Genomic DNA, 21,178 nt, shown 5'->3' on the forward strand with positions numbered 1-21,178 from the left:
ACAGGGAAATCATTCTGAGGACTGTGAATTTGACCTAAACGACCACATGCATGTGGTAACACACCTCTCTGCAGAGGCACTGGTCACACAAGCCCATGGCTATGCCACACTGCTATCTGGGCCACTTTAAAGCCACAGGCAACAACATAACCCAAAGCAGCATACCCAGTGATGCTGGAGATGGAGCAGGAGGCACTGAGGACTGTCTAGGGCACAGGGAGGCCCTGCTCCTTGGGCAGTCAGACTCTGAGCTGCCTGTCCCAGACCCAGCATCCCAGGCAATGCTGCAGGCACCACCACAGGACACGCGCTGCTGCTCCTGTCCCTCTGTCTGTACCAGCCAGGGAGCTTCACACATGGGAAGCCAAGGGGTCACTGGACCAAGCTGGCCAAAGCGAGGAACTTAACGCCTCCTACCAGAGGGGCAAGGCAGGCAGAGCCACAAGCACTGCCCTCCAAGGCCACAGCAGCCCTGGTATGTGGAACCAAGCCTGTTCCTGTGAAAGCAGGAATGGAGCTTGTGTAGAAGGGCAGTGTGGGTATGCGGCAGGGTGTGCCATGACTCCAGGGAGCCTGGTGTGACCACACAGCAGGGAGCAAGCCATGGGGATGAGCCCATGGCACAGAGAGAGGCTGGGCTGTGGGTCACATCCCCGGGTGTGCTGCAGCACGGCCGGCTCATACATACTCAGTGAGGGCTGGCTGCTCGTCTCGTGCTCCAGCTCATCCTCCTCGATGCAGGCACCAACGTCAAAGGGGCGCCTGGGGGCCAGGACGCCTGGCAGCAGAGCCTGGTCCAGGTACATGTGCAGGTTGAGGGGCCCCAGCAGGGAGGAGGAGGAAGGGCCGTACGCAGCAGCGGTGCTGCCAGCAGAGAGCTGCGCCTGAGTCCTCTTGTACGGGTTGGAATGGTCGAACAGAGACACTGCGATTGATGCTCTGGTCCTGGCACCTGCCACAAAACACAACGAAGCCCTGAGCGTCAAGTCCCGCCCGGCTCGCTTGCAGCAAGGGGGCAGGGCGAGCTGACACTTACCTCTGCCTTTCATGATGTAATCGATAGCACGGTCATTGATAGCTGCCTCGCTGGGTTTGATGTCCAGGAACGGCTTGTTGCCCACGCCCATGGACACCATCTCCTGCATGCGGATTTCTGAAGGGAAGAGCAAGGTGTAACAGCCGCCTGCCAGGCTGCCCCGGCCCTCCCTGCCCCAGGGCCAGGCTGCTCCTGAGCTGCTGGCATCAGATCCGTTCTCCCCTTGCTCCCCAGCCTGAGCAGTCTGCACAGACCAGCCCCTCATGCTCTGCTCTGGTTCAGGCGCCCAGTGCCATGCCGCCTGTGAGTGTGATCCAAGCAGGAAGCCTGGGGTGAAGAATAAGCTCGGCCAGCCTGAGCCAGGCAAGCTGCCACTCCGATAGCGAAGCTGTGGGGAGAACAGCGAGCTGCTCACAAGCACGGCCACTCTCACAGAGCAGGAAACCCTGTGCTAGCACCTCCCATTTCTCCCAGCGTCCAGGCAGGTGTCCACAGTCACACACAGCTTGGACTGCTGTCAAGGTGTCTGAGACTAGGGGCAGGGAAGGGACAGCACCCAGCCAACCCCAGCACATGCTCCTGAGGCTGCATGCAGGCACACGGCTGCTTGCCACACAAAGCTGCCTGCTAATAGGCTGCAAACCTACTCAGGACAGCACGAGCTGAAGGGGGCTCCCGCACCTTTTGCGGCACAGACGCCCTGGGAAGGAATCACACCTTTATTGCGGGCTGCCTGCTGCCACAGGATCTTGGCAATGTCGCTGGTCCAAGCCTGCTTGGTCTCGGCTGAGCTGGCCTGGAGGATGTAGGTGTCGCTCGACTTTCGTCTTCGGAACCAGATCTCGAAGCGCAGCCCGCTGTCCCCAGAGTTCTCCGTCAGACCGATGTCTGCGGTCTGCCAGGAAAAAGGAAGAGCAAAGGATCAGCCGGGGCTGCGCCAGGGGCAGAAAGGGTAATCTTGGTGGCAGGCCAGCCAGGGGAGAGAGCTGACCCGATGAAAGGAGACAGGCGACCTTCAGGGAGAAGTCCAGAGCCACCTCTTGCCCAAGAGCAATCTGCAAAGCTGCCCTTACCTTGAAGGAGCGCTTGTAGATATAGACATCAAAGCCACCCTCGATCCTCTTGGGCTTGCTGAACAGGATCAGGTCCTCAAAGAGGAAGACGTGTCGCTGGCACTTCCTGCGGCCCAGCCAGATGGTGAACTCGTCCTGCCGCACCAGCTGCCCCTGCTCCTTCAGGTTCACCTGGCCACGAGGAACATCCTGGTAAGGCCCCAGCAGCTCCCCCAGACAGCAGGAAGCCAGGGCCAGGCAGCCGCGGACACAAGGAGCAGGGTCCCACGCGTGGCCCACGTGGTGAAGAAGTGGGCACTGCCTGTCACCTGAAAGAGGTACGGGAACCCACCTCCCTGGGGCTAGAGGTCACACCGGGCTGAAACAAGCGGCTCAGAGCTAAGGCCTGGCCCACAGACACCATCTCCTGTCACCCTGCACAGATCTGGGACAAAGGCAACTCTGGGGTGCCAAGTGGAGGCACCAGCCTGGCCCTTCTTGGGAGATAGAGGAAGCTCAAGAGGAAAGACAGCCAGAAACCTGCCAGGAGCCCAGGCACATCTGGGTCAGACGACAAGCACCTCAGTTCCTCCTGCCCTAGATTCATCCCCCTCCACCCTGAGCCCTTCCGTAGACTGATTTTTTGCTTTGTTTCTCCTCCTCCAAGTGCTGTCCTTCGTGTGCCTCTCCAAGTCCCACCTTGCTGCTTTTTACCTATCCCTGGCAGCAGCATCACTTTGAATTCCCTCCCACAAACTCGCTGCCTCCCCTAGCAAACCGAGGGGCACCCTGCCCACTGAGGTGATGCTCACCGCACAGCCCAAAGACCCCAAACCTAGAGAGGGGGGAGCAGCGTGGCTTGGCCACCCCCAGGCAGCAGAGGACACCACAACGTACGTCACAGTCACGGATGGCATCCATGGCCAGCAGGTCGTTCCCGTGCCGCAGCTGAAACTTCACCATCTCCTCAGCCGCTCGGAGGTAGCCCAGCTCCTGCTCTTGCGCCTCGCTGCACTCCTTGATCAGGTCCTTGAGGAGCAGGGCGTATTTGCTCATGCGCTGGATGGGTTTCAGCAGGTAGGAGGCCAGGTCCATCTTATCCCCCAGCTGCACCTGCTTGAACTGAGAAGCAGAGCAGAGAGTGAGGGCGGCAGCTCCCCGCGTGCAGGCACTGACACCGCGGCTGCCCAAGCCCTCAGCTTCCTGACCGAGGTACTCGGATTGCTCTGCAAGGAACAGCATCGGTGCTGCCAGGTGCTGGGCTCCTTCCCAAAGCACCCACCACATCTCTGCCCAGCTGTGCAGAGAGCCAGGCAGGCAGCAGCAGCTCTGAGTGCAACTCAAGCAGGGAAGCTGGGCCGGGCTGCACACAGCAGCGACCCCAACGCCCAGAGGCACCGTGGGGACGGGCAGGGGGGTTTACCTTGAAGAAGGTGTTCCCGTGGCTGGCCAGCAGCGAGTCCGACTTCGGCTTGTTCTTGCTGTACAAGGCGTACATCCCAAACTGGTCTTTCTGCAAGAGAGAGCCCCGCGTGAGGCCAAGGCAGACCCAGGACCCGGCGACAACCCCGGGGTTGGCGACTCCCATCCTTCTGCCTCTCCCAGGCTGCCCCAGAGCCTCCTCCAGGCATCGGGGCAAAGACTCGGCTTTAAGTTCAGCAAGAGCCAGGGTGAGTTCTTGTCTTCCTACTCCCACAGTAGCCAGGACTTCTGAGCTCATTTTCCTGCTACCCCTTGCTCGTTACACACCCCCCGGGATATCAGCCACCTGCTAAGTGACAAGCACGCATGGGGCAGCTGAGCTTAAGTCCAGTGCCTCGTGCTTCTCCCTGCCAGCTCTTTGCAACCTCTCCTCTACCTCTCTGCTCAAAGTCCTTCCACAGCGATGCCACAGGCAGAAGACAAGGTGAGGGATGCCCCTGAAGATGCAGATGGGCTTTAAGGAGCAGCCTTTTGCTGCCCCAGCAGTGTCTCGTGGTGGCAAAGAACAACAGGAAAGGCAAGGAGCAGCTGCTGCTGCCTGGGCTCAGCACAAGCACCACGCACCAGGAGACCTCGTGCCCTTACTACAGCCTCAACGCCCCTTCCCCACCCATGCCACAGGCTGCAAAGTGACCCAACGCACGCCCCCAGAGCCAGTGCAGGGCGCTTCTCCCCCTCCCAAAAACAGCCACAGCCCAGCAGCACGGCGACAGGCGGCCAAATGCAAAGCACAGGAGCTAAGCACAGAGGAGCCCACCCCCAGGAGAAGGTGCCGATGCCTTACGTGCCGCAGGAAGCAGTGGCTGACGCGCAGCGGGTGGTTGCAGCAGCTCTCGAGTTCCCGCAGAAAATACTGGCTGTGGAAGTCGTAGAGTTTCTCCAGGTTCCCAAAAATGACGCTGCGCTTCCCGCGCAGGTCCTGGGGCAGGTCGAGGCGCTCCATCTCGGGGAAGTAGCTGTCGATGATGTAGCACAGCGACCTCACGTACTCCCGCTCCGTGGTCACCATCTCGTCAATGATGTGCCGCAGCTTGCTGCAAGAGGGAACGCTCGGCCTTGAAGGGACCGGGACCATGGCTGCGCTGCGGCAGCATCTGGGCTGGCCCTACAGAAGCCCTCCCTAGGACCCGGCTTGGAGGTGACCCCTTAGTGCCATCTGAGCTGGGATTTGCAGCTTTCTGTGACAGCTGACCCTGCCAGCGCCCGTGCAGACCCAAGGAACAACTGGTTTCTCTGTTCTGGAAGAGAAGCCCCATTCTCGGCAGGACACACGTCCCTGGGCTCACCCAGCCCCGGCTCCTGGACACAACAAGATGCCCCCAAGGTCAGCACGCTCCTCAAAAACGAGGGAAAGCAGAAATCCCAGTAACTTGTGTGAGGTGCCAGCCTGATGACTGGGTGCTGTGGGAGGCACTGCTAACGCTGGGAGAACAGTTGCAGGGGCTGTCGGGCTGCAGCTCACCAGGAACGAGCACCTCCAGCACGCGGTGCTCCGCGCTGCCCTGAGACGAGTGCTCCCAGGTCCCAGGTTTCCACTGCGAGGCAGCACAGCACCGGCCCTAACCACTGCCAACGCGCCTCTCCTCTCAGCTCCTCCAGCTGGCCAAGCAGCGGGGCTGCCTCCTGCCACCCAGGGGACAGGGCTGGGCTCAGCTCGGTGTGGGAGGCACACGGACCCTTTGCAGGGCGCTTTCCCTGCCAGGGAGGTTTCCTGCGGGGGTCCCGTGCCCTCGCTCCGTGCCCACAGCCACTGGGGCGCATGCACGTTCCCTGACCACGTTCCCAGCACCGCCCTGTGCGGGATCACCCCAGGCAGCTTCAGTTCTCTGAGATCTGCAAGTGTGTTTTTTTTTATTTTCAACTTTTTTTTTCAAGGATAGCAGCTGAAAGACCTGCCTGGCGACTCCCTCTCAGGAGCAGCTCCCATCCCTGGGCTCTCCCTGCCCTGGGCACATTGCAGTGCTCAGCAAAGTTAAGATCCTCGAAGAGAAGGGAAAGACCAGAACAAAAGCCAGGACAGCAGACCTCCTTTTCCCTTTTTCCCCACCCCGAGGCCACAGCACCGAGCGCCGCAGTCGCTCACTCACCTGCCCCAGCTCTTGGCTTCGGTGGCAGAGCCGCAGCCCCTCTGTCCCTCCAGCAGGCAGTCTGCAGCCCAGCTGTGAGCGCCGTGCCGCAGCGCGAACGTCCTGTCCACCAGCTCCGTGCTGCTCACCTCCAGCCCCTTAATAAAGACGCCGGTGTTGCCGTACCTGGCCGGCTCGCTCAGCGTCCTCTGGCAGCCCGACCACAGGCTCTCACCGCAGGGCAGGTCGAAGCTCTGGGCTTTGCGGAGCATCCTCCTGGGAGGGGGCTTCCCAGCGGATGGAGTGGAGGCGCAGGAGGGTTTCACCTCCAGGCTTTCCAAAATGCTCTCCAGGTTCGACTTTTCCTCGGGCAGTTTGGGTGACTTGACGGCCCCGCTTCCAAAAGGAACTCGGCCGCAGTGGGGCCCGGCCCCGAGAGCAGCTTGGCAGGCAAATTCATCCCCAGCACCAAAATCACCAGGGCAGCTCAGGGTGGGAGAAGGGATTTGCTCTTTAGTCCAGCCCGCAGAGCGGCCGGGCCTGCTGTAGCCATGGGATGTGCTGCAAGTCCTGTCCCAGGGCGGCCCGGGGGTGGCCCCCTCCGAGTGCCTGCGGGGGCACATGGTGCCGGCCTCGCTGCCAGCCCGTGCCTGCTCCCCCACGGCTGCTTTGCGGTCTGCCAGCAGCGACCTCCTGGTTCTCAGGGCTGCCTCCAGCTTCTTTTCGAAAACCAGCTTGGTCTCCTGGCACTTGGACCACGCGAACTTCCACTGCTTGAGTCCTTTTTCGCTCTTCAGCTCGCAGGCCAGCTCCTTCATCTCCTGGAAGCGGGCGTCGCTGATGTCCGGGTGCTGCCCCTTGTAGCTCTCCAGGCACTTGATGACCCCCGCGCAGTGCTCGGCGGAGCTGCAGTCCTCCATGCTGATGCAGGCGAGGTGTCGCATCCCTTCCAAGGCCCACTCGTACGCCTGCAGGGAGCCAGAACAAAAGGCAACAGCCAGTCAGAGGCACTCGGGGAAGAATAACCCCGGCTCGGTGCCTAAAGCGTGAGGCGAGAGAAAGGATCAGTGTGTGGCCAACGCAGTTCCTCGAGTGTGAGCAGAGGAGGGGGGGGGGCTGCTATTGTCACCGTGGGGCTGAATTCACAATTCAGCAAAACAAACAGCTCCTTATGCGGAGGGCTTCAGCTGTGCCGGCTGCTCTGCCGCAGCCCTACCTCCCCGGCAGCACCCACGCTGCCGGCCGTGAGCCCTGGGGAGGGGATCCCAAGGGAGGGGATCCCAGGGGATCCCAGGCTGGTGAGGCTGCAGGAACCTTCACAGCCCTGCTCAGGATAAAACCTAAAACCTTCCTGCCTCATCCTGCCTGCTCCCAGCAGGACATGGAGCCAGCAGACTGCTGCTCCCCGGAGCCAACGGGGCACAGCACATGGCTCGAGAAGAGCTGGGCTCTTTGGTCACCCCAACCCGTCCCCACAGCAATGGGAATCCGGGACCACACGAGCTCAGCTGCAGCCCAAGCATTTTCTGCAGCTGCTGGCACCCGAGCGGAGTCAGCAGCCTGCCCAGCCCTACCTGCTCGTGCTGGTGAGCTCAGCACCCAGCTCAGCACTTTGTTTCTAGCACTACAGGAATGCTGGAAGCTGTTTCACGAGGCTCAGCTCTATGAGCAGTGCCCACGAGGCCTCGCTGATGCAGCTCTGCCCAAATGGACAGAGGCAGGAATGGGGCTGACAAGGTTTAACTGTGCAGGGAGCTTCGCTGCAGTGAAAACACAAATTTACTTGTTCAAATCTGATGCAGAAGGCAGAGAAAACCCCCGGACAGGCCTGCCCAGCACCTTCCACAGACTGCGTGCGTGCAGAAACCCCACAGGCTGCCCCTGGGGTGACCCAGCCAGCACTTCACCTGCCTGGCCCTGCTGCTGTGGCTGTGCTGGGGAGCTAGAGCCATGCTCTGTGCCGGCAAGGAAAGCATCAGCCTCGGAGCATTTCCCACCTGACAGCCAGATCTGAGCATCCTCGCTCCAACAGCCTTCACTCTGAGAGCTTATAGCCCGTACTGGCACGCAGAAGAAGGCCTCGAGGTCAGGAACAGAACAGCCAAGTGCTACACAGACGCTGCATCCCCGTCGGGACACCGGTGAGGAAATGCTGGGTGCCAGGCTGCTGACACAGGTAGGCAGGGCAGGGTGTGCAGGACGTGAGGAGAGCTGAATGGCAGCGTGCAGGAGGCCACCCACGGGCCGAGGAGTCACTCCAGGGGCAGATGCCCCAGCCACGGGAGCTGCCCCAGCCGTCCCCGGTGCTCTTTGGAGCTGCAGCTGCGTGCTCTGCGTGCAGCCAGCCCCATTACTCATGCAAAGCAAGGAGCTGCTTCGTTAGGGCCGGCAGCTGCTGGGGGAAAATACTCAGAGGCAGCAGCAGCACCGGCACAGGGACGGCCCAGCCCTGCCACTCTCTCAGTCTAAGTTTTATGCTTAGAAGTGGCTGCTGCTGGGGGAGAGAGGGGCTCAAAGCGGGCAGAGGAGATGCCAGAGCTCGCCGAGCCCGCACTTCCCAGGCTCTTTAATTCCCCGAGTGCCAGGGAGCCCAGCAGACCCGCGCGGCAGCGACAGATGGCCTGGTGTGATGGGGTTTTGTGCTGCTCCTTCCATTTCTACACAAACCAGCCCCCCAGGCAGGGCTGAGGGCTCAGCTCACCTCTCCCGTCGTGCCGGCCAAGGGGTGATGATCCCACCCAGAGGCCGTACACAGGCTTTGTTTTGCTCAGGGATGGGTAAAGCTCAACAAGGAGGAACCAGGGCTGCAACCCACCCAGGGAGGCAGCCCCACCACCCCACCTTCATATGCTATCTGGCTGTTCCTGGCAAGGACTCCACGGCACGCAGGAATTACTCTGCATCTCGGCCCTTCTTCCATCCCCAGTGCCTGTCACAGGCTCGTGAATGGCTCCGCTTTGTTCCCTGCACAATGGGAGCAGCCCTCCACGCCCCGCAGCTTGCTTGGGAACATGCTAAGTGGCCACCAAGGCTTTCCCAGCCACATCACCCACTCCAACTGCCCCTGGAAGCACACGAAAGCACACGAAAAGCACACAAAACGGCAGCCCCCTCCATGGAGGCACACAGGAGGGAACAACGCCACGCAGCGAGGGCATCGCCGCCAGCTCCGTCCTTGGAAGGGGCTGCCTCTGCCTAAGCCTTCTCTTTCACCTCTTCCCGTGGGGAGGTAATTCTTGTAACAGGAGTTTTTTCTTGTCACGCTGACAGCTGGGTGTCTGAGCAGGCAGATCGCAAACTTCCCTAACTTTCTGCAGAAGAAAAACACCCCGAGGGAGGTTTCCCTCCACACCGAAGCGGCTGCGCAGGGGAGCTGAGATAGAGGTGGTAAAAACCCCAAACTGAACCTGAGGGGAGCAACGAGACAGGAATCTGAGAGCAGCTGTGGGTACGGCAGCCAAAGCTGCCCTAAGGGCCAAGCCACAAGAGGGGCCAAGCCCCCATGCTGTGCCTGTCCTGCTCCACCAGGGTCTGGGCACCAGCAGACAGAGCGACGGCACTTACCGGAGCACAGGTCAGAGGTAAATGCTGCTGTCCTGCCCCAAAATGCCTCTCCCAGCTGTGCTTCTCACTGCAGGTGCTCGCTGGGGCTCAATGCCTCCAAAACCCATGATTTTGGGGCTTTGAGGACTGCCCCCAGCTCGCAGCACTGCTGTCCCCTGTCACAGGTTGCTGCGCGCACAGCACAAGCAAGGACTCGTGGCTGCGGACTGCCTTCAACGCTGACAGTTCCGACGCAGCAATTCACTGCTTTACAATGAAATACACCGAAAGCAACGTTATTTAGCCTGAAACCTTCCTGGCAGGAGAGCTGTCAGTTCGCAGACAGCCATGAGTTGCGTTCCCTGCTGACGGGGACAAGGCAGGTAGAGCAGAAAGCCCTCGGCTCCCCACTCGCTCGGACCCACCCGAAATTTCCTCAGCCTCCCACCCACTGCCACTAACAGCGCCCACGAAGGAAAGGGCAGGGAGAGAGCAAACCTTCAGGACCCGCAGAGGGTAAGCTGGTTAATCCCCTCCAAACATCCCCCATCCTACCTTGCCGTGGGTACAGAGCGGGTCCATGTCCCAGCCGAGCGCAGCTCCCTGCTGATCACCATCCCCGAGGGCCCCGGACTGAGGCAGGGCCACCTTGGGCTCCGGCTATTCACAAGCAAATGCTGCTAGCCTAAATACCAGGTTGAGGAGCCCTGGAAACCGGAGAGCAGGCGGGGGGGAAGGGGCCGCGCTTCACACGAGAAGCACTGAAGTGTGCGGAGAGCAGCCCGCCTGGGCGCGGGCCAGATCCCCTTCCTTGCACAGTGCAGAAACGGAGAGAAAACACACCTACCCACCCCAAACTCGAGCAAAACTCAAAGCAAGCTGCCACCCGGCACACGAGAGCTTTGGGGAAGCAGGACGGTCCCTTCTGAAGATGTAGCAAAGCCAAAGCCCCGCTCACTTCCAGCGGGCAGCAGCTGGGGTGCACCGGGAGCGCGAGCACTCAGCAAAGCCAGCAGCTCCACGCAGTCTGTGCTGAGGCTCGCTGCTCCCTGCTCCCCACCCTGTCACATTTGACTATTCCGAACTGCATGTGAAGCCTTCTCTGGGATTCATTAGCAGCGGAGAGCAGCCTAATCAAAACCATGTCCTACACGGGATGTAGCTGTAGAAGCTCAGCTCGAAGCGCTGAGGGACGGGCTCACCCTCCTGAAATACAAAGCGCAACGATTCCGGAGTTGCTGTGTGGCTCGCGAGGCCTCCCCTCCTCTCTGCAAGGGAGGAGAGACCACTAAAATCACCAGTTTGCCTAAAGCCAGCTAAGAAAAACAAACTTTCAATCCCCTATTTGCATTGCTGCCTGTTACCAAGTGGCTGGCGCTGTACAAACACCGCAGGAGGGCAAAGGATGAGAGGCGAGCGCCGGCCATAAATCCCTCGGGTTTCAGGATCAGGAGGGAGAACGAGGAGGTGCCCTACAAGAGGAAGGGTCAATGGTCAGCGGGAAATGTGATGGGGCCTGGCTGCACAGAGCTTGTGGGTGCTGCAGCAGGCAGGGTGTGCTTGTTAGAGCACCACGCACCACGCTCGGAAACACTCCTGCGCTCCGGGTGAACGTGAGCGGAGCTCAGCACTCCCTTCCTTCCCCCTTTGGGCGGCGAGGCTCGACACGTCCAGGAGAGTCTAAATTAGAGGAGAAGCTAATTGGAGCAAACGGCGTTACGCACGATCCCTGCCCTCCTGATGGCAACACGCTGACCCACGGGGCAGCCGCGGCTCGCTGCGCTGGGGCTGGCGTGCGGGACGCGTGCTGGCCCTTCTGCTAATTGCTGCGACAGCCAAAAAACACCTAGGGTGGCTTCATTAAGAGCAGGCTGACTCAACTAATGACTCACACCAAGCCACGGTAATCCCTGCTTCGTTGGATTCAGAGCTTGCAACCCGTGCCAGACACAGACAGAGGTGTGTACGTACAGCTAGACACACGCATTTACATGTGTACGTACGGAACAACTCCCCGGGAAGCTGGGCAGTGAGGGGCTGGGACTCGCCCTCTACAGCTGCTCTGCAGCTGCAGAAAGCCTCCCAGCAGCAGATGATGTGCAGTTTGCCTCAGTCTTTGTGTTTTGCTCCGTGGTCGGTCCTGTCTTTGAACGCTTGGGTAGATTCGGCACTGTTTTTTTTTCTTTTTTCTTTCTTTTGTCCCACCAAGGGGATTTTCTCAACATTTGAGAACTCCTAAGCCCGGAGGACCGGGGACCAAGTTTGCCCCCAGCAAAACCAGCAGCTTCAACGGTTGTGTTTGCTGCAAAGCAGCCCCTTTGCGTTTGAAGCGCTGCCCATCTTTTCATGAGCTCTGTGCCTCACTGCAAAGCTCTTCTGTCAGTGAAACTCCGCTTACGATCCCTTCTGATGAGAACAAGAGCAGACGCTGTTTCACCGCCTTGGTGAGGACCATCCGCCCTCCTTCCCAGTTACTCCCACCAGTTACCCCAGTACACACAGCTGACATTATCAGCTCAGGAGGGTGCAAGACGACAGCGTGTGACATACAGCAATTAAGGAAATCCCTTAATTAATAAACAAGCTGCTGCTCCAAGCGGCCAGAAGTCTGGCGGCTCTTCCAGAAGCGCTGAGCGTGGCTTCCTCTACTCCAGGCGAGAGGCAGCACTCACCAGAGCCACGCTGCACAAATACCCCTGGGTAAGAGCAGGCCAGCGAGGGCAGACGGGGCTGTGGTGGGTGTCTGCCCTGGGCTCCCCGTTAATGACACCCTCCACGCTCAGCTGGGGATTGCAAAACCTCCAGCGAGCCCTCGGGCCCGCCCAGGGGCGCGTTGATGCCGTCTCTGTAGCCTTCAATTCCCGGCCTCTCTGCTGCGCCGAGCTGAGCCCAACTCTGCTTCATTCTTGAGCGATGCGCTGGGAGCTGCCCGGCCACCTCTCCCAGCCCCACAGCAGCCCGTGGGGGACTGCAGGAGCAAATCCAGGCACCCGTGTGCTGCTGGCCCACGGGATGGCTCCACTGCTGTGGCTGAGCAGAGGGGAAGGCTCTTCCCCTTCTCTCTGAGGGCAGTTTTGCCTTGGGAGGTGAGGCGTGGGGCGGAAAGTGAACCCCGATACTCAGCTCAGCTGTTGGGCCTCCCTTCCAGGAGATTTGTCCCTGGTTTAAGAGCACACGGAAAGACACAGAACGGATCCGAGCCCCCCTGGAGCAGCCACTGTAGGGTCTGTGCTCGGGGGAGCCCTGTCCATATGGCCCGGGCTTTGATATGCAGATGGAGCCATTGTGAGCTCCGGCCCCATCTGTAAGCCGAGGGGAGCTCCGTGGCCAGATTGCTCCAACAGATCTCTATTGAACTCCCGTGACTAAAGGGAATTCCAGCCTCCAGGAGGATCCAAGCATCCAGATGGATGCCAGCACATGAGCATGCAGAAAGTCTGTCACCCTGCGCAGCTCCCGTCCCAGGATCCAAGGGAAAGCAGCATCCAGGCCCAACATCTTGCTCACACGCAGAGGGCTGGGGGCCAGCTGAGGAAAGCCCCCTGCTAGCACCACAACTTGCACCTCCAGTGCTCAGCTGCAACCCGAGCAGGGAAATCCCTAAACCTGCAGGGAGGAAACGCTGCGGGTCCTGATCCTGGAGGAGATTTGGTTTCACTGCCTCCCACAAGGAGAGCCCCGGACTCTCAGGGAGCTGTCAGTTGGTGCTCACGGGCAGCCAAGGATGCCACAAAATAGTTACGGAGAGGTGCTCTGGTGGCCAAGGAAGCTGCAGCACATCACACGTGGCCCCCCTTGCACACACAGCAGTGCCAAAACACGTTGGTGTTCCTGGGATCACAGAAGGCAGCTGAGGGGTGAGCAGCCTGCACCCCAAAAGATGCTACGGGCCTGGGGTGGTGCTGCCCAGCCTCTTCTGCCCACTGTGGCTCTGGGCAGGGGGAGGATTCGGGCAGCACCTGGGAGGGAGAAGCACGAGGATCCCAACAGCCAGGCCACACACACCTCGTGATGCACTTGAGCAGAGCCTGAGGTGATAGGGAAGGTGCTCAAAAATTTATCAACCCAAGAACTCCTCACCTTCAACAGTGAGTTTCACTTGGATGGAGCGCATGAAAAACCCTAACTAATCCACTGCTGACTCCGACGCTGAGGGATAAACTTGTGCAGCAGTCTCACACCTGTGCTGTGAACCAGAAGGAGCAGCAAATGCAGGTGCTGCCATTTAGCCTCCTCCTGCAGTCACGGAGCTTGCTGGGAGGTAGAGACACTGCCGTGACACCGATTTGGCAACAAAGTCGTTGATGAAACAAGAGAAAATAGCCTGGATGCCAGCAGATCTAGCAGCAAGTTCCTGACAATTCATAAAACAGAACATTAACCAAATAACTCACTTTGCAAGAGGGAATATCTGGGGGGAGCTGCTGCAGACTGGATTTAAATGGTCAGGACTCGTTGTTTGTGCAGGAGGTCTATCTCAAACTCCAAGACAAAGCAGAAACTTTCTGATAGAGGAATATCCTTTGCTGGGAAAGTAACCATTAGAGGCTTATTAAACTTGCAGGAAGACTTTGCCAACAAAAACCTGGCGGGAAGGAGAAAGGAGAGATTTCATGCATTAACCTTGCATGAACTCCACAGGAGGATCAATTTTCCAACCTCGAGGCTCAATCCCCCAACTGCTTCAGGCTGCGTATGAAAGTGGACACCCCTGAAAGGAGAGAGCAAATCAGGCTCAATGTGTGTCCAGGGGCACGATTTGGACAGGGTAACTGAGGAAGGAGAGAGAAAAGAGAGGAAGATAGATGAGACAGCTGCTGTCAGACACGGCAGCCTTGCCTTAGAGCAGTCGCAGCATCAGGCAGGCACGGTGCAGGGGATTCCTCTCTGTGTGATGCTGCTTCATCACCTCAGTACTTGCACCAGTAGCCAGGTGAAAGCTGTCACTGGGGCATTTCACGCAGCCCCCCCCCCAGAAAAGTCAGCCTATGCAGAGGGAGAACAGCACAGGTTATACAAGAGGATTTCTTATAAGCCACACCAAAAACCCCATTTGCTCAGCAGCGCTGGGGATAGAGCCACGTTCTGCCCCGCACAGGATTGACAGCAGGGGACAAGCACAGTGGCACGGTGCCCGTGTGTCTGTTGTAGGCACGCTGCAACAATGACACCTCTGATGTCTCTTTTTACACCGTGGTGCTCGGTTCTGTTCTCCCATTCTCCTGCAAGCCTGTTCCCAGAGCTGGGAATCCCAACTTTCAGTAAACTTAACCCAGCCTGTGCCAAGCAGCCTGCGATGGAAAGAAATCCTGCTGTGATAGGAAAATCCCACTTGTAGGTCCCAGCTACCCAGATCCTTTCCAGCATTCACAGCCCTTTACTTGTCAGAGACAAAGCACATCAACAATTTACTCCCTGAAGGGGACTGGAATTTTCTCCTTAAAAGCACGGTCTGAGACACCACGTCCCGTACACCATCAGAACCCAAGCACTGCAGAAAGGAGCAGCCTCAGCAGGCAGCTGCTGTGAGCCTCTGGGGGGAGAACTGGCAGGTAACAACAGCTGATGAAGGCAGCTCCTTTATCACGCCCTGGATCTCAGCTGTCACATCTGGAGAGCAGCTCCACCAGCCGGTCTCGGCCACTCGCAGGACAGGAGCCCACAAACCCCGCAGCAGCCCGGGGGAGCAGCCCCCTCGTGCTGCCCACAGCCTCTGAGAGAAGTCAAGGCAGAGCAAAAGCTCTGCCCGTGCGTGCGCCCAGGTAGTCTGGAGGCACACGATGCCAACAACGACTTCTAGATGCAATTAAATCTGTAAGGATCACGCAATATCCCCTAAAAGAGAGATACAGGGCCAGGCACTGCTGTATGACACAGAGCGTGACCCTGGGATTCAGAGGGACCCCGCAAAGACGCGCGCAGCTGGGAGAGCTCGGAGCGCACAAAAGACGCACACAGAGCACTCTGATTCATGCTGGCCGCGCGCACACACAAGCAGCAGAGTGAAAAGCCTCCTTCACATCGTTCCCAAACAAATCCCGATGCCACCACCACGTCAGCCCGGGCGCTGCACGCTTGGTACTTACAGGAGCGTCCTGCGGCCGCTGCGGGGACAGGGACGGGAGAGCTGCTGGAGGGGAGGGCACATGGAGAGCCGCAGGAGCGAGGGGAGGAAGGGCCCAGGCCCCTCTTCGGGCCCCAGAGGCAGCAGCACTTGTTCACAGGATGGAGAGCAACAACGCTGGCATGCCTAGAGCAGCAAGGACAATGGGGAGGGACGAGGAGGCGCTGCCATAATCAAATGCAGGCCAGCTGGCCCTCCCCCAGGAAGGGCAGGCACCTCCTTCACTTGCCAAAGGCTTTGTTTTCTAAGCCACAAAGAACAAAGTGGTGCGAGGGTGAGAGGGAGAAGGGCTGAGGAGAACCCGACGTGGGCAGAGCCACACGTGAGCGCAGGTAACGCGCCCAGAGATGCCAAGAGAGACACAGAGCGGCTGGGTGACACTCTGCACGTGCTGAGCAGCGGGGCCTCGCTGGAGATCCCTGCTGCAGAGACAGAACCAGCCCGGGCGGATGGCTGGGCTCCTTCCAGAGATGAGATCCAAGGGCCAGAGAACGCCTCTGAAGGGAAGGCTCCAGAGCAGAGCCCAAAGGAATCCCAACGAGGGAAACGCCAACGTTTCTCCAGCACCCTCAGCCCACCAGTCCCGAGCACTGGGCCTCCAGATGGCTTCCCCTTGGAAAGCAAACGCAAGGCGAGGTCCCAAGGTTCCCACCAGAGGAGGCAGCGCCTTGCACAACATCCTGCTGAGCAGGATAAAAAGCCCTGGGGGCTGGGGCTGCCCCGGGGGCCCTCCTGTGATGACACAGGCACAACAGCTCCCAGGCGCTGGGTACCAACCACCCCATGGCCGCAGGGCACGCAGGTGCTGAGCTGGTGGGATGCGGCTCTGCCCTTTCCAGTTGGGCCAGGGCTTTCTTCCAGCAGGGACTTTTTGGCAGAAAGCATCACGCGTCTGCCACCAACCTTCTGCAGGACTGCTTGACATCCCGGGGCTGGCAGAGACCGTGCCAGCGGGCCTGTTGTGGTGTCAGCACGAAGCCAGGAGAGGCAGCGAGAGCGCAGGACACTGGGGACGCACGGCCACAGGACAAAGCAGACGTTGGTACTTCTGATAGGACACACCCTAGCTTGTTGGGAGGCTTGTTCAGCTTCCCATTTCTCCCCCAAAGCACCGTGTGGTGCCACATCCCATCACAACCTTGGAATTGAGTGAAAGACAGAGGCCAGACCAGGCTCAAAGCCCCAAAGGGAGGCAGCTCCCTTCACCACCCCTGCCTCAGCCCAGCCGTCCTGCAGCCACCACGAGCTCCTGCCACAGAGGAAGCGGGGACAAACGGAAACATCCAGCTTGGCACTGCTCACAGCTTCAGGGAGGGCACCCCGCCAGCCCATGTGCAAGCTCTGTGCGGTCTGGCCCAGCTCAGCCTGCCTTGGTGCAGGGCACTCTGACGGGTCCCCAGAACTGCTGAGAGGTGAAAAACAGCCCAGCGGCTCGATGGACCATACGGGGCAGGCCTGTAACCTTCCACAGCCTCACTCAGCACCCTACAGATTGTGTGCCTGCCACATACAGGAGGGCCAAGGAAGGGAGCCGCCCGCTCCTCGTGGGCAGGGGATGAATCCCACGACGCCTGCGGTGGGCGCTGCACTCCCTTGGCACGCGCTGAGATGTTTGGAGAGGTGGGAGCTTGCCAGCTCATTACCATAGCGTACATTGCTCACGCATCCCCAGGCTTTTTCCCCGAATCCTGGGGTCTGGCACGCCGCAGGCTCTTTACAAGAAGGAAATCAAGGCCATTACTGAGCTTAGACTCCTGCTGTTGATCCCTTTAGATATTAGGGAAGAGAGAAGGGGGTTAGGCAGGCACTGACAAGATCACAGCAGTAAGGTCAAAGCAGCTCAGCATCAGAGGAGAGTGAAATCAGTTTAGATAACATCTCCTGCTCCCCCCCAACCTCCCAGACACCACCACCACTTTGCTTTGAGAAGGCAGAAAGCGTTCTGGAGATCAAGATTATTTTAATCGGCGCTGAGACAACTTTCAGGCTGCGCAGCAGTTTCTGCGCTCACCCTCCAGCTGCAGGATGCGTCCCCCCCACACCCCTGGTTTCGGTTGGCCACTGGCTCCCCATACCTGTGTGCTGTATTTACAACACCGCCACTGTTTATAGTTCTACTGAAACTACAGAGATCAAAATCCTCCTCCCTCTCTCCTTGAGATAGCTCTGCCCCACACCAAAGCACCGCGCCGCTGTCGTGCAGCTCCCACTGGGGCCGTGCAGCACGAAACCAAGAGGGCTGCCGCTGCCAAGGACTGCCTCCCGCAGCTGTCAGCCACCAAAAGGGAACCAAACGCGTGGTGCTGGGAAGCCCTGAGAAGAGAAATGGGCCATCCTTGGGCGCTGTGCAACATCTGTGCCCCTGGGAATGGGCCAGGCTTTGAAAGGCTTTGAGGCTGTGGAGGAACACCCGTCATTGAGTTCTGTCGGACCGACCTGGTGCCTTCTCCACTCTCCTCCCTCGCACAGGATGCTTCTCAGTGTTTTTCGTGTTTAGCTGAATTTCCTCCCCTTCCCCTGAGCACTTCTGGCTGCCAAGCCAGCTCAGAGACAGCAACTAAGTGGCACCTACATCTGGTACAGCTTAACTTTTAGTGTCTATTCTTTCTGGAATTTGAGAACTTCCAACTCAATGTTTGTACAAGTGTGGAATAAGTGGAGCACGGGCTCCCTGGTCCTCTGTTCCTGCCAAAGCTGTACTTCAAAATGCACTCAGAAAATCCTCCTGCTTATTCACGGGCAGCTTTAGGAATTAAATCACACCAGATGCAATGACAGGTCTGCTGAATGGGTGTGCTTGCATTAAACCAAACAGGTGAAAACGCCAGGCAGCCAGCACGTCCCCACACACCTCCTCTCCTGCTGCTCTGCAGATGCCTGGACCAACTTAGCCCTCGGGTCCCTCAGCCACACTCCCCAGCACACTGCTCTGGTGCTCCGTTCCCTCCTGCATGCTTCCAGAAGACAGGAACTGGGCTATATTTAGGACTGAACAGCAGAGTGCTACTCCGGACATGCCAACAGGCTGAATTTAGCAGCACGTAAGGATACTGCATGAATAAAATGCAGGCAAACTACCTCGGCCGGGTGGCCAAGGCTGGGCACAAGGAGCCAAACTCTAGGTCTTTGGTGTCTCAGCCAGTGCTGCCATGATTCTTCCACTGCTGCCCTAAAAAGCGACCACAAGCTGCAGCTCAGACAGCAGCAGACCTCTGCTCTTACTAGATGTGGATGCTCTCTTGAACTAACCTTTTCTTTCACATACTGACTTGAAAAAATCTCTGCAGAGCCACGAGCTTGAGGGATCTTTTGCCAGTCAGAGATTCAGCTCCCTGCTGGCACACGCGTTAAGCTTCGTGTCTTTCCTAAACAACCAAGCTCTGGACCGAGTCCGAGCAGGCTTTTTTTTACACCCTCCTCCACGCAGCAGTTGTCTCGCCTCACCTTGTCAAAGAATTCGTACAGCCTGACTGTCTCGCAGACCCGGTGCCTGTTTTCATCCAGTTGAGTGCAGAACTCCTCCAGCTGATCTCTGTAGGTCTGCAGCTTCACTCGGTAAGAGTGCACGTCCACAGAGGAAAAGTCTTCCCATCGATCCATCTTCTTCAGTGCTTCCTGCCCCCTTCTGCAGTATTCCTGAAAGTGAAATGTGATTGCGCATGAGGATGGAGACCTGACAAGGAAAATAGATAGCCTTCGAGTTCATTAACAGCTGGGACTAATTAGACTGGGTTTTAGGTTCAGTTCACATGAGCAGGGGTGTACTTGTTTACAACAGAATTCTGGAGAGTCCTGACATCTGTTAGGATTTATGTTAGCCACATGGCAGCTTGTAAAGGTCTACCCAGTAAGACTAGAGGTCAATTGGGATTAAAAAAAAAAAGACAAGTGTCTCTTCCATCACAGTAGTTATTTTCCTCACGACTGGCAGATACCTCTCTACTGAAGGACTGAGCTGGTGGCTTTGTCTACCTGAGGAGAGCAGGGAAGCTGGGCAGTGTAAAGGGATGACACGAACAGCTCAGCGATGAACTCTCTACCTGTGCCACCTTAGCATCGTGGCTTTGGCTGAGCATGCAAACACGCTGCCAGCTCAGACTCTGGAGAATATGTTTTTCCAATCAGACAACACTTACGCTGGCAACAAGATCAAACTCCCTGAACTGCTTCTGTGCTTGAAGCAGCATCTCCAAAGAATCGTCCAGGTTGATCATCTCCTTTAGCCTTTTTCTGCCAACATTCTCGATCCAACTGCTGACCTAGGAGAAAAGGGAAAAGCTCCACCATTAGTCACTCCGTGCTACTCACCAGGGCAGGCCTTTATGTGGAAAGAACAGGGAATTGCTCTCATAACGCTGGTCAGTTCATTACTGGAAAGAATGTGCATGTACACTTCTCCCCCATGCTGGCATTTCAGCGGAGCCTCCTGCTTGGAGATTTTCCACTTCAGGTTACTTTGTAATTGTGAAGTTGTGCTATTGCTCACACAGCCTTAGGCATAAACAGGGCAAGTAGCTGCTTGGGCTCTGTTTCGGGTGAGCCACGGTCTAACACGAGCTCTGCAAGCTGCAGGCTGACCTGATACTCCTATTATTGTTACCCCCAAGTGGGATAAAATCTCCCTGCTGCCAGATTTCCTATACCACTTCCCTTTTCTGCCTGGCAGCACGTGAGCTATGTCAATGCGAACACGCTGCCAGGTTCTCACCACCTGCAATGTTTCAGGGTTCTCTGGGACTCTCAGATGCAGGCTTTCTGCAGGCAGCTCGCCACGCTGCCCCTGCTGCTGTGCTGCAGGTTCCTCGACAGAGCCCCATCGCTGCCACAGCTACAATAAACGTGAATCCTCAAGCATGGGAAGAGGATGAAGAACCTGGTCCTAAAAGCAAAGCAGACACAGAACTCCAGCAGGGTAACACCTTCATCTCCACCAGTGAAGGGTTTATAGTTAATAGGCTAGTTAATTGGCTAGCAAGCTCCTCTGCAATGCTTCAGGAACAGCTGCACCTGCAGGGACACATCATCTTCCTGTGTCATCTAAATCCATACCCCAGCTCAGCCCACAGTCAGAGATTAATTCCTTTTCTTCGGGACTGGGAAGGGCCCACAGAGCAAGCCCACTGGCACGAGGAGGAGATAGGGGCAGGTCAGGACATACAGTACAGAGGGGCACGCTGCTGCTGCCTACTGCTCCTGGGCAGGCTTAAAAGGAGGAGCAGCTGCTGCCAGCAGTGCTGCCCAGCATCACCAGTGAACTGCAAGGAAAGCAAGCTGGGAGCAGTTTATTTCCCTCGATTCAATCAAAAAAAAAGCTTAGCATAAAGGAGGAACAGGCAGGTAAACTGCCTTTGTGCCTTTTTTTGTTTGTTCGGTATTAGGAACCTGTGCGTTTAACTTTAAGAGAGTCTTTACTAGGTTCTTGCATCACACTTCTAGCCCTGAACACACAGGGCATGGCGCCTGAGTGTCTACCTCCAAATGGGAAAGTCATTAAACTCCTGGATCCACCTCGGCCTGTGAAAACAGGTAGGCTACAGCCTCCTTTGCAAATCCAGTTCTCTCTAGAGAAGAGCCCAGAATCCCAGAAGGATGATGGAGAACTGGGTCCTAGCACTGATCTTTGAGGACATAGGTTTGTAAGATGAGCTCCAAGCACCACACCATCCTTCAAGCAAACTCATGTGTGTGTGTGCACATACAATATATAAACATACACACAAGTGATGTATGAAACACTTGGTGGTGTTAAGTTACAGCCCAGGTGACTACAGGACTCCAAAAACTGTAGATACAGCTCAGGCTTTGGGGAGCAAAGATCTGCAACACTGAAAGATTTGATGAGATCCTGTAGGACACTCCAAGAGCCTGAAATATT

The 21,178-nt window shown here is 57.8% G+C and overlaps 1 protein-coding gene across 8 annotated transcripts in view; it reads right to left on the bottom strand.

Moving 5' to 3' along the window:
• The window catches only part of PLEKHG4 (pleckstrin homology and RhoGEF domain containing G4), an 82,954-nt gene that overhangs the window by 4,017 nt on the left and 57,759 nt on the right, over nucleotides 1-21,178 (bottom strand). For 7 of the 8 annotated variants that reach the window (XR_011100034.1, XM_068693698.1, XM_068693697.1 and 4 more), the window contains 10 exons: nucleotides 19,440-19,562; nucleotides 18,748-18,939; nucleotides 5,658-6,604; nucleotides 4,355-4,604; nucleotides 3,512-3,601; nucleotides 2,986-3,210; nucleotides 2,110-2,280; nucleotides 1,718-1,931; nucleotides 1,037-1,153; nucleotides 689-952 (listed from right to left, as the gene is read on the bottom strand). Coding sequence is in view for 7 of the 8 variants with exons in the window: in XM_068693698.1 (XP_068549799.1) it covers nucleotides 689-952; nucleotides 1,037-1,153; nucleotides 1,718-1,931; nucleotides 2,110-2,280; nucleotides 2,986-3,210; nucleotides 3,512-3,601; nucleotides 4,355-4,604; nucleotides 5,658-6,604; nucleotides 18,748-18,939; nucleotides 19,440-19,562 (2,593 nt within the window). In the remaining variant the exon portion in view is untranslated. The remainder of the gene's footprint in view (nucleotides 1-688; nucleotides 953-1,036; nucleotides 1,154-1,717; nucleotides 1,932-2,109; nucleotides 2,281-2,985; nucleotides 3,211-3,511; nucleotides 3,602-4,354; nucleotides 4,605-5,657; nucleotides 6,605-18,747; nucleotides 18,940-19,439; nucleotides 19,563-21,178) is intronic. The other variant, XM_068693699.1, reaches the window with a different exon arrangement.

Source organism: Anas acuta, chromosome 10 (genome assembly GCF_963932015.1).
Source record: "Anas acuta chromosome 10, bAnaAcu1.1, whole genome shotgun sequence".
Lineage (NCBI taxonomy): Eukaryota > Metazoa > Chordata > Aves > Anseriformes > Anatidae > Anas > Anas acuta.